The 12,421-nt window shown below is 43.2% G+C and overlaps 2 protein-coding genes across 2 annotated transcripts; both read left to right on the top strand.

Annotated features, from left to right (window-relative positions):
• Window positions 1-1,576: 1,576 nt before the first annotated feature.
• Window positions 1,577-7,583, top strand: cracdla (cracd like a; the record flags this gene model as incomplete). The annotated part of the gene is made up of 9 exons (XM_079230930.1): window positions 1,577-1,625; window positions 1,919-2,063; window positions 2,179-2,314; window positions 2,396-2,536; window positions 3,711-3,965; window positions 4,076-5,150; window positions 5,407-6,284; window positions 7,171-7,291; window positions 7,387-7,583. The coding sequence occupies 9 exons, from the start codon at window positions 1,577-1,579 to the stop codon at window positions 7,581-7,583; spliced, it is 2,997 nt and encodes a 998-aa protein (XP_079087056.1).
• A 1,398-nt stretch (window positions 7,584-8,981) lies between these two features.
• On the top strand, window positions 8,982-11,943 carry creg2 (cellular repressor of E1A-stimulated genes 2; the record flags this gene model as incomplete). Its single annotated transcript, XM_079231065.1, has 4 exons — window positions 8,982-9,398; window positions 10,028-10,197; window positions 10,736-10,849; window positions 10,943-11,943. The coding sequence occupies 4 exons, from the start codon at window positions 8,982-8,984 to the stop codon at window positions 11,082-11,084; spliced, it is 843 nt and encodes a 280-aa protein (XP_079087191.1). The 3' UTR covers window positions 11,085-11,943.
• Between the last annotated feature and the right edge of the window lie 478 nt (window positions 11,944-12,421).

Genomic DNA, 12,421 nt, shown 5'->3' on the forward strand with positions numbered 1-12,421 from the left:
TTAGCGCAGAGGGCCACAGTGTGCCACTAATGTAATAGAGTATCTCTCTCTCCCTGCTCTCTCTCTCTCTCTCTCTCTCTCAAACTCTCTCTCTCTCAAACTCTCTCTCTCTCTCTTCTGTCCTTTTTTCTTTATGCATTTGCTTACCCTGTCATGGAGTGTCCTCTCTCTCTCTTTCTCCCTGCATGTTTTTCATTTTCCTTCCACTTCCCTTGTTCCCTTCTCTCTACGTCTCCCTCCGTCTTCAGATGTGGACGACGCGAGCCTGAGGTTTAAACGTTAGGACAATCTTCCGGACAACTCTGCCCTGAGAGGAGGACGAAGAAGAGGACGAAAAGCAGAGGTGCTGATATTAGACGTTGGGTAAATTCGCTCATGTTTGCACTTTAATGTATATGTGTGTGCGTGCGCGTGCGCATGCATGTGCGTGTGTGTGATGGAGGGGTCTTTCCCTGTGAATGCAGTACCTGGCATGGGAAGTTTGTGATTAAGCTGTTGTTATGGATTATGATGCTTTGGAATCTCACAAGGATCTCTCTGCAATGTTAATAATCCACTGGATTATCATTTGCTCCTGTTGGGGCTATAGCTTGACCCACTGCATGACAAACCTAAAACCCCAAAAAATTATTCATGACTACTCAAGCTTCATTCTGGTGGAAAATCCACAGACAAGTTGAAATGTTTTATAGGGAAAGTCACAAGCAACCTTTTTGGAGCGTCCCAGGTTATTTCTGCGCTTGTATCTTTTTAAATATGACGTGCTTAGAATGTGAGCGCAGGCTGGATGATAGGATAGGTGCAGTGTGGACTTTGCATGTGTATCCATAACCAGCCAGATCTTGTCTTATCAGGCAACACATGCTGTAAAGGATCATGCTCTCTTTAACAGATCCTCAGCAACCGCTGAGAACTGTACAATTAACAGAACCTGGTACATCTCAAATAACACATTTGAGCCGCAGGGTACCGAATGAAGTCTGTAAAACAAAGGAAACAAGCACCTTGCACTGAATCGTGCACCCAGTGACACATCAACCCAACCTGGGTGTTTGACAGACAAAGTGTTGCATCAGTAAAGCTGTGGGAGAGCAAGTGTTCAGCTTTTGCTTTGTTCACTAAATATTATCTGTACTGCTTTTGTTTCAGCGTGATAAATACTTCTTAGAAATTAGAGATACTATCACTCCTCTGTTACCTATGTGGTGTGTTCTTTCTTGATGACACTGCGTTTCCTCTCGTAAAAGCCGCTGTGATTATATATTGTTGGCACAGAGTTCTCTCAGCGTGCCCTGCCTAGCTTCAGGTTTGTACCGTCCCTGATAATACCAATAAACCTTTGAACCTCAAGTCCTGAGTCACATCTCCAGGCTATCACACGAGTGTGTTAAGTGCATATGCGTACCTTCCAGAGAGCAAACGGCAGGAGTCAAGCCACACTAGACGCCCTCCAGCATGTGACAACAACCTCTAAAGAGTGTATGCCTGAGGTTTTTGTTGTCACATTTGCTTCTCTTTTATCCGTGTCTTTCTTTACACACTGTCCCCTCGTCTGTTCTGCACTTCCAGTGACCAGATGGAGTCTTTCTCTGGAGATGCAGAAGGAAGCACCGAGGACATTCCAGGTGAGATGATCTGTCACGTAGTTTTAGTGTTATGGTTGAGAAAAGGCCAGTCTTTGACAAAAAGGAGTGAAAGGAGTGCTAGGACACGAGCAAAAACCAGGAAACACGTGTCAATGACATGCGTCTGATGGAAAAATGAAACAATACTAAGAGAGTTCTGCACGTGTGTGAGCGCGCATGTGTGAGCGCGCATGTGTGTGTGTGTGTGTGTGTGTGTGTGTGTGTGTGGGTGTGTGTGTGTGTGTGTTCGTTCTGCTGTGACCTGGATCTGTCTCCATCTCAATCTCTGTCAGGACGAAAAAAGTCCAAACTCAAGTCTCTGAAAAATCGTCTCTTTGGGAGGAGTAAGAGAGGAGGTGGAGAGGAAGATGCCAAACTCAGCCAGTCGGTCAGTGACATTACTGCACGGAAGGGACCCGGATCTGAGGAAGATTTGGCGTGAGTGTTTACATGATCTTGTGAATGATTGCGGTACAGCTCCATTTCTGTTTTCCGAATTTTAGTCCATGCCGTCACCTCATTTTCTGTTCCTCCTCCACTCCTGCTCCCACAGATGCTCCGAGGGGATGATGGGATCACGGGCACTGTCCGCTGACAGCATCTTTCTGGCTGATCAGGTCCTGACAGAAACCGAACCAGCTAGGGTCTTATCCCAGGAGAATGTCCACAGCAAAATCAAAGCTCTGCAGGTATAGTCTTTTATTCTAGGCATATTGTTGGGAACTGAGTCTCTAGTTCTTACAAAATCACCTGTGCCTCTGTTATCGCAGATTAAGCTTCAGCAGCAGAAGATGCATTTGGGGCCGCCACCTCTGGTTCTGCCAGTCAGACGTGCAGAGGACCTAGGAAGCCGCTCCGAGGATGACGGTCTTCCCCACAGCCTCCCTGAGACCCTAGAAGCTCTCAGCAAGGTGATTTTTATCCCACTTAAGGGACACATGCTCAGTCATCTGCTTATGTGATCAGCGCACCGTCAGTTTAGGACTATTTAAGCCTACGTTACGATTTCAAGAGTTCATCCTGAGTCGATTTACCGATCAGACTCTCCTCTTTAATTTTCACCAACCATTTTGACTCAACTCCATCCAAATGTCATACTGTCACCAGGAGCTATAGACATTTTTGTTCAGCAGGGGCAGGAAGTAAAGAGGAGGAACATCTGGCATACTCTCTGTGTGTAGTCACATTCATGCAAATGTCCTGCCTAAGCCTGCTTAGAAGTAAATACATGTGTGAATGTGTCCATGTTTGTTTCTTTTAGTGGATTCATTTTCTTCTATGTCTGTAGTTATGCAAACCCAACACCATGCAGGAAGAGCATTCCTCTAAATGATAGACATTTTGATAATCTAAATTATTATGGGTTCAGGTCTGAGATAATAGTTAGGATTTTGTTTAAAGGGATGATTAGAGGATAAGGCTGGCAATATTCAATATTTAACTAATAAGAAAATGCCAAAACAAACAATGCTTCAGTCCGTCTCTAAATACTGTCCGACCTCCCCTCACTGTCTGAGACACTCTGTCCCAACTAAGCTCATTTATTAAGTTGCAAATCTTGCACAAAAAAATGTAGGTCACTAATACAATATTCAAATTTTTTAAAGGCACAGTAATCCCTAAACATCTGCATACTGAGTTTGAGCAAACACTGTTAAATAATAAATAGTGCATTTGTCAGGGACACAGATTATAGTGAGTATTTATGGGACGTCTGTGGGTAACAGGGTGTCTCAATGCTTTGTTCTTCCCAGCTTTCAGTCACCCTCATTAATATTCAGACAGACAGTATGAGAAAAATAATGTTATTTTTTTTAACATTAAAGCATTTCAAAACGTATATACTTGTATGAACCTGGAAATGAGCATCATATGTCCCCAAAGCCACAGATGAGACGGTGAGCTTTGTGTTGGGTATTATAAAATAAATACAATCAATATTAATAAATCTAATACAATATAATTGTATTTCATTTGATATAATAATACAATATTTGATAAAACTAAAATTATTTTTTAAATGTCTTTGTGTTCACCCTTATTATGTATTTGCAGTGTAACATAATGCTTTTCTATTCTTTTCAGACCACGTCCCAGCCATCGTCTCGTCCACTCTCGCCTATCCTCAAACCTGCACCTATCCAATCTGTGCCCCTGACTCCATCCCTCCCTCTGCTTCTTTCTGTCCCCTCCAATTCCTCTTCCTCTGTTGTTGAGCTCCCGTTGGACTTCAGCTCTCCAGCCCAGTTCACCCCCTGCCTGGATAGCTCTGCTGCTCGCCACCGGCTGTCTGTCAAACCCAGACACCAGAGGGCCAGCACCAAGAAGACACTCATTGCAGTGAATGAACATTTCTTCATCTTGTGAATTGTTTGCTCTATATTGTTTGGGAAGACAACACACGCTTTATGCACTTCTCTTATGTTGTTTCCCTTTTTTTTTTTTTACAGAATGACTCAAATGAACAAATGTCTGACATACACACCCTAAACAACATCAACCACCTTGAATCTGTGAGTGAAGAAAAGCAGCAGCTCAGTACTCAAGAGGAGCGGACATCGGAAACAGAACAAGGAGGGGATGTCATTCCTATTTCATCTCAGCGTCTTCCTTCCCCAGAGGTGGCACCAATTACATCAGAGGCAGCGTACAAATCATCCAGCCAAGCTGTTTCCCAACAGGACCAAGCTCTTCTTGGGAGAGTGCCCGTTGCACCCTCCCAGGTACTTAGAGTTAAGCCCCACAGACCAGCAGATGCAAGGCCAAGTGAACGGCCACACTCATCCTTCATACAGTCAGAACTCAAAGACAACAGAGACAGGGATTTTGAGATACAAGCAATGTCCCTTGACAAGAGATATACTCTGAACAAAGCCGGAATGACTGACGCATCATGTGACCAGCTCTACACTAACTTCAGGTCTTCCTCTGTTCAACAGCAGGTTCAAAGTGAGACAGAAAGCATAAGAGGGATAAGGAGACCCAGCCCAGGATCTGGGTCCTTCCATCTCTCATCAATCACCACTGCCAAAAACCGGGATGGAGAAAGACCCCGATCAGGCAGTTTTGTTGGAGTGCTGGAACACATTGAAGCCAGACACAAGACGGTCAGGGGAGCAGAGGATAAATCCTCTTCAAGCACGAGGGAAAAGGAAGAACTAAGAGGGGGCCCATTTCCTGTGGGAAGACTCAGACAAGAGGGAGCTCCACATAAAAGCTCCACACCATGGGACAGGAGAGACAGCCTCAAACAAGTGGAATCAGTGACACCATCTCAAAATGTGACCACAGACGCAAAGGTGGAGGAGTTGGAGAGCAAGCAGGAGATGGTGGAGGAAGCAGCGGAAGCAGAAGAGGTCGAGGGCGATGAAGGGAAGACAGCGTTTGGTGTTAAACTGCGCTCCACGTCTCTGTCGATGAGATTTCGGTCTGATTCCCCTTCAAACCATAACGTTAAGCTACAAGTTTGTGAGGAGCAATGTGACAAACTAAAAGAACAGGAAATAGGAGACCTTGGATCAAAAGGTGAGTCTCAGAAATGTTTATTTTCAGCATGTAAAAGACATATTATCTCAAGTTTATTCATCCATCTGTTTTTTAAGTATCTTTTTCTTACTCCATACTCTGCTGCCATTGCACACATGCACACTGCAATTTGCACATAGTAAATAATCACTCTAAAGTGATAAGATCACAGGGGACCTTTGTCCTTTAAAATACTACTCAGGCTAACTTTAACAGCGCTGTCAAGTGTGTCTAAGTAAACTTTGTCACTCCCTAGATCCGACCCTATCTGGCTTCTCCCTTCCAGTCAAGCATAACCCGCTTCCTACAGACAACCCTCCCACCCTGGCAACAGAAGTCAAAACAACCTCTTCAAACCTCAAAGAAGTTCAAGCCTCCATCCAGGAGCCCCCGCCTGCCCCCCAAATGACCTCTTCTGAGGTATCCTGGATGAGCTTGGCAATGGAAAAGACCAGAAGCCTCCAGCAGCTTTTTTCTAGTAGATTTCCCAGAGATTTCCCAGGTGTGCAGACAGCGGCTCGACCACAAGCACAAGTACAGCCGCAGACTGGACAACTACAACAAAGCACAACACCAACAGAGGCTGCAGATCAAGCTTCAACTGATGCAGTCAGAGCGGAAACAGTGCAAAGTGTCAAGCCATTGCCAATGGCAGTGCAACAGAAGACGCCTCCTCTTCAGCCGAGCACCTCCAGAGAACCACAAACATTCAAACTAACCAGTGAACCTCAGTTAGCCTCACAGTCCCCGTCTCATCCAACTGTACAGACGACCCAGTCTCCCTTGCACTCCTCTACCCAAACAGAGACCTCATCTCAGGTCGCACAAGGGAGCGCCACGCAGTCTCTTGTACAGTTTTACCTTTCCTCGGGCCAGCAGCAACCCCCCTGCAGCAGCCGAGGTCTTCACACCGCCAACCAGCTCAAATCAACGAACTCGGTTTCTACCACATCATCTGCTTCATCTCTTCCTCCCGTGTCTGCCTTGGGAAGAGGGGAAAGAGAAGCCACCACGCAGGAAAAAGAGTGCGCGCCACTGTCAGGAAGGCGGGCTGTTTGGGCCGGGTCAGTAGGCGAGAAGGCTTCTTTTTTGGAGAAACGGGCAGAGTGGACCACTTCACCTGGAACCAAGGGGGTTTGTGGTACTTCTTTGTCACTGTCTTTCATAGCGAGTCAAGGATAAGGCTGGTGATATTCTATGTTTTTCTTATCGTCAACGAATTCCATGAAAAGTAAAAAAAACAAGTGCGATTGTCTGAGGTCATCAACATAGTTCAATGTTTTAAACGGGTTCACATAGTAATCTCCTAAAACAGCTGTGCACTGTAGTATTTAGCAAGCATTACTCACAAGCAGAAGTAAATTGTGCATTTGACTAAAAATATATGAATAGATTCTGCATCCATAAGCTTTCTGGTTTCTGTTTGTAGTTTGTGTAGTATTAACCCATCAGGTCCATGCAGTCTTTGGTTGAATGAAGGTAAACAGTCCATGTGGAGAGTAAAGAGGTGGAACCCATGGACTGACAATAATGTAACTTTTTATTGGCTTAATAGTAGCTCGTAACTCGTCTACTTGTGATACAATCTGGTCGTGCACAATATGTATCGACTCCAGTCTTGCATCTCAAGTTGGTGATCGAACATTAAGCATTGAGCAGTAAGCGGAAAAATAAGTCTTAGCCTGCATGTCTGGTGGCTACACGAGAACCCAAACAATATAATCTCTTGTCCCCAGAGGCCTAACTGTTGTCAGAATTATACCGGATGGGTCCCGGGACAAAATGTTGTGGCTGATGTGTTTTGGGACACCAATGGAAGTCTATGGTGCAAAGGGATGAATTATATCAGGCTTTGGCTAAACAGACAATTTGTATCAATTCCTTGTTGGTTTTGGACTTTTCATAAGATTTGGTGACAATTAATGAAATATAAAATTGCACTAGATTCGTTCTTTAACTAATTTTGTTTTAGACTGACAAGTTATCCAGGGCAGATAATCTAACTCACAGATGTTCTCAGATGGAGATGAAGAAAGCTCAAACAGAGGACCAGGTATCCGGTGAATCCACTGCCTCCATCAAAACCAAGCCCCTAAGTAAAGACATAAACCCAGAGGGACGACAAGGGGTCAAACTTGCAGGTGTGCTGATACACATTCATTAAAACTATGAACAACATAATTCACTATTCAGTATCTCCATGTGCAGCAACATGACAACATGTTTTTTTTTTTAGAGTCAAGTCCAAACAAAGTTCCAGAAAGACCCCGGGAGGATAAATGGCTGCAGAAAAATGAGGCGCAATCTTCATCTCCCTCTTCGTTGCCTACAATGCCATCAGCGTTGCAATCCATGACTGACAGCGGCAAGCCGTCCTGGATGGAACTGGCAAAAAGAAAGTCAATGGCCTGGAGCGATAAGTCCATGGACTGAGAGGAAAACAGACAGACGGATGTTGTTGTAGATAAAACTGTTTGAACCGACCTGCAGATAAATTGTCTCGTTGAGTCTCACAAAGATGCAGAGGCAGCTATATTGAGGCTGTTGTGTTTGTGCAATGAAATTCATTGAGTTGTTAAGTGTTAATATTATATTGAGAGACAGATAGAGAATATATATTGAAAATGACCAAGTTTATTATCATCTTTCTCCACCACAAGCACTTCAAGATAAATTGTATTTCTGAGTAATGTTTTATGTGATTCAGCATGTCACTGCTGTTAATAGTTTGTTAAATAATAAATTAATAATGTTAAGTTTGTGTGTCAATTGTCAAGTGTGTTTTTGTAAGACGGCTGGGGAGAAAATATTGAATGACAAAATTAAAATATTCAATAACTTTGTAACTAGTTGAGAATTGTGAATATGGAACAATCTTTAATATAATAGTAGTATTTACTTCAGACCTTATGTGGAGAGTGTGGGTCAACATTTAAGTAAGTGCAACAACATTCTGCTGTCCCAGCAGCTTTTCCCTGTGCATAAACATGGCACTAATGTGCCAGTATACAGTATAATGGGCAGTCCACTGACTAACCCTATAGTCCTGATCTTGACCCTGTGCATCATCACTGGGAAAAGGGATCATTGCTGGCCCTCTTGCCTGAAACTATAAGGTTTTTAAATGGTAGGTTACATTGAATACTATTAGTATGTTGTTGTTGTTTTTAAACCTGTGCATGCATTGAACACATGCTAATACTTAGTTGTCTGGTTGCAAAAGACACTTGCTCCAATGCTGCAACTATATGCATGACATTAATGAATCTTCCTTATACATTTAGATTAGGATGGATAATATGAAAATCAAGCTTATGTTCAGTTAAATTGTGAAACCCTGAATTTGAATGTCTGTCAGAGTAGAGGGGTGCTGTTTCAACTCTTTTGGGGAGGCTGTTGTTATTGATAGTATTATAATGTCAAAATGTGGTGAAATAACAATAATAATGTTTTCTCCTGCATATAATTCAAGTGGACACAATGTCAGATACAGCTTTATTTCAGTCCAATACAACACCACCCATTCAAAGCACTGCCTCAGCAACATTGGAGTATACATTCGGACTTAAATAATGTACTACGTTATATACTGTTGTGTAGCAGATAGGTGTGACAGGTTCGGCATATAGGGTGTGAACGGGTTAATTTGACAGGTTTCAGATTCATGTTTTTCCATAACTCTGCAGAAAAACATAATGATTATACAATCACTTATACCCGGCTTCGTCAGTAGATGTCGCTGCAAAATCTCCTCACGTTACGAAAGCCGACGCACGTGAGGTTGTAAACAAAACGAGTGGTCGAGGGCGGCCATTGTCGGAGCTCAATGATATGAGGGCCCGTTACTTTCCCCTGGCATTGTTTGCCAACGTCCTTCTCTTGTGTCAAAGCTACACCCTGAGGAGCTCGGTGTCCTGGGTCGTCTCCTCCAACGACGTGGTGGAGGACGCGGACCTGTCGGAAGAGGTCGCCCCGGCGTTGCTGGTGGACGGCGCGGGGCTGTGGAAGCAGGCGTACCCGTCCTCCACCGTGCTCGGAGACGGCGTGGACAGCCCCGGGGAGCGAGCGAAGCCGGAGCGCGAGACCGTGGCGCAGCTTTCCTCGCGCTTGTTTTCATATCGGCTGCAGAAGGTGAAGAAGTCCGGCAGCGGCGGCCCTCCCCCGCACCAGGAGACCGCCAGGACCGCCAGATACATCGCTCACTACAGTGACTGGGGTCACCTGGCCACCATTTCCACTCAAGACCAGGTGAGACGCACGCCGTGGTCCTGCTGGGGTCCTCATCGATTACCGTGAACACGTCGATGCGTTTCCGTATTTAAACTACAACTATTGACTCAGCAACACGCTTGAGATATTCGTTCAAAGGCAGCTAGTTAGGTTATAGCAAACATATTTTAGAAACACTGTTATTATGGATTTGAAGCCCTGCAAACCCGCTCAGGTGTTTTCAGTTATGTGGCTGATTGGGTTGGAGTTGTGCAAAGCCATGGACATACTTTGTACTTATAATAATGATCATGTTTAAACTTGTACCACAACAAAATGAACAAGAAAGCCCCTGAAGTCCCAACAACTTGTGTGCACTGCACACATATTAATATCTAACACACAAGATACATCAAAGATCTCTCTGAAAGAAACCTTTCTGCATAATGAGCACTTTAATGTACGTGCATTTGGCTGGTAACGATTTTAGTTGGAATTTTGGAGGACTTTTAGTCGTAGTTTTATTCTAAGTGAAGGATCTAAGTACTTCTTCCACCACTACTTCGCTGAAATGAGTTTGTCATCTTTTAGAGTGCATTATCTAAAATGTTACTGATTTTGAATTATGCATATTTTATTTATCACTGACTGTTTATTAATACCAACAGATCAAAGGTCTCCCCTTTGGCAACATCTTCTCAGTCAGTGATGGGCCGCTGGACAACAGCACCGGAGTCATCTATTTCTTTGTGACTCCAATGGACAACACTGTGTCCGACCTGAAGAGTAACCCCTACGCTTCGCTCACATTCTCAGAGGCTGAGGGAGAATTCTGCAGGTAAGCTTTCAGTGCACTCCCCTGAACTCATGGCCAGATTAATTTGTTGAAGGGTCCTGAGGCAAAACATTCACAACATTAACCCCCTGTTTTTTCCCAGAATATAGGCAATATGTGACAGAATTCCCTGCCTAAATACTACCTGGTCCCAAAGTTCGGTGCATGGTAATTTGTCTAAACTAAAAAAGTTTGTTGAATATGTAACAAAGCTCAAAAACTTAAATAATGGAGGTCTTAAAACTAACTAACTAACTTAAAAGAGGTGCGCCCTTCAACACAGATAATAAAACAGGACCCACCCTGAAAGACTTTAATCATGTCAGTTGACTGCTTTCACACCGCTCTTTTTCAAACCGTATCAATATAATTAATACAAACTAGTTGACACTGCTTTTTGGGCCATTTGTTGTCAGCTTTGCCTGATTGATGATCGTTCACTGAAATAAATAATGTCAAGCTACTGAGAGGCTCAAAAAAGCTAGAACCCTTATTGTAAGTGTATGTGTTGGATCGATAACATAGTCTTCTGTGTTTCAAGGCAAATGGTGTACGACCCGGAAGATCCAAGATGTGCTCGACTCACACTAACGGGAAAGATGATGGAGGTGGCCCCCGAGGAGCTTAGGTTTGCAAAGGAGTCAATGTTTTCCAGGTAACTCGGCTAATGGGAGATGTAGTAGTGTATGAATACATGTTTGCGTCCGCCAACCCTGATAGAGTTAATGTGCTACTCTCGGTTTTGTAGACATCCTGTGATGGCAAAGTGGCCAGTGGGGCACAAGTGGTTCTTCATGAAGCTGGAGTTGATCCAGGTCTGGCTGCAGGACTGGATCGGAGGCATATCGCTCATTCCGCTGGAGGACTACTTTAAAGCGACGCCTTTCTGAGAACACCCCTCACTCCTCATCATGTCAGCCTATACAGATCAGTTCAGCTGTCTACCCCACAGACTCTAATAAGGGGCGAGAATTCTCAAAGCAGCCATTTGCTACTGAATACTGTTGCTATTTAAATTCTTTAAAAGTGAATATTCTTCACTGTTGCCCTATTTATCAGTTATCTGTCTTTGGTGTGTGAATGTATTTTCATTGTTAACAAGCTAGTTAAATCCAAGGATCACAGTCATCAAATTCTAATATATTCTTTATAAACATTGATTACTAATGTTTGGTTCCCCTTAAAATATGTGTGCTGTTTTAAAAATAAATGAATGTCAGCACACACTATTATTGTGACTACTTTTTAAAGTAAACATACATTTGTTATGCTGAGTTAACATTTAAGCCTTCAGAGATAATTTGTAATGTCAACACTTCCGAGCTCTGGTTTTTCATTTTGAGACTGAAATGTGAACAATGGTTTAGAGTCCAAGATTTTTTTTTTTTAATCTAGTGCCTGGAAATAACTGGGACAACTATGCAACTTGTAGTTATGTTTAGTAGATGCCCAGAAGATTTTAATCAATGAAAATACCTTGAAGTGAGATTTCTTTTTTTTTGTGCACTGTTTTCAATGTCACAAATAAACTGTATTGCTTTGACATCAAGGATGCAAGATTGCCTACTAATAGTGTTGTCTGATTCATAACTTGAAAATATATTACAGCGCTTTCGTGCATAGTACAAGCCATAATCTAACATGCAAGGAGCATTGGTGACCAATCCTGAGCTTGATTTCGTTTTACTAACTCACTGGATGTGACATCAGTAGCCTAAATGGCAACAATAAGAACATATAGGTATAAATATGCTGATTGCAGTCGTCTCACATGTGAAATAAAAACGATGAAGATGTTTCTTGGTATTTAAAGGTTTATTAAATGGTTGGGCCGTGTACTTATTTTCAATTAGCGTTTTGCCACTGATGGCTTTTGAACAAATAATGCATATTACATCAATGCGGGCTGAGGGCCACTAGATGACGTGCTTTCTTCACGAAAAGTAGTCGGCTCAGGTTCACTTTCTTTTAAGTATTTCAACCTGTAACAACGTGTAAATACTGCTCGTTCACAGTCTGAGACTGTAAAGGCAGCTGGATTCCTCTCCAACTGATGTGAAAAGAGGGGGGCTCACACTAACGATGGTCTGCCTGATAGACTACCGGCTTCTCAAGATTAAAATGCCTTCGTCAATCCACCGGGATTCAGCCTATGATAAGACATCCACCCTTCCTCGTCCTCATACGTTTCAGGCACTGCTCTCTCTCTCGTACTAGTTGTCAAATA

Source organism: Taurulus bubalis, assembly GCF_910589615.1.
Source record: "Taurulus bubalis genome assembly, chromosome: 15".
NCBI lineage: Eukaryota > Metazoa > Chordata > Actinopteri > Perciformes > Cottidae > Taurulus > Taurulus bubalis.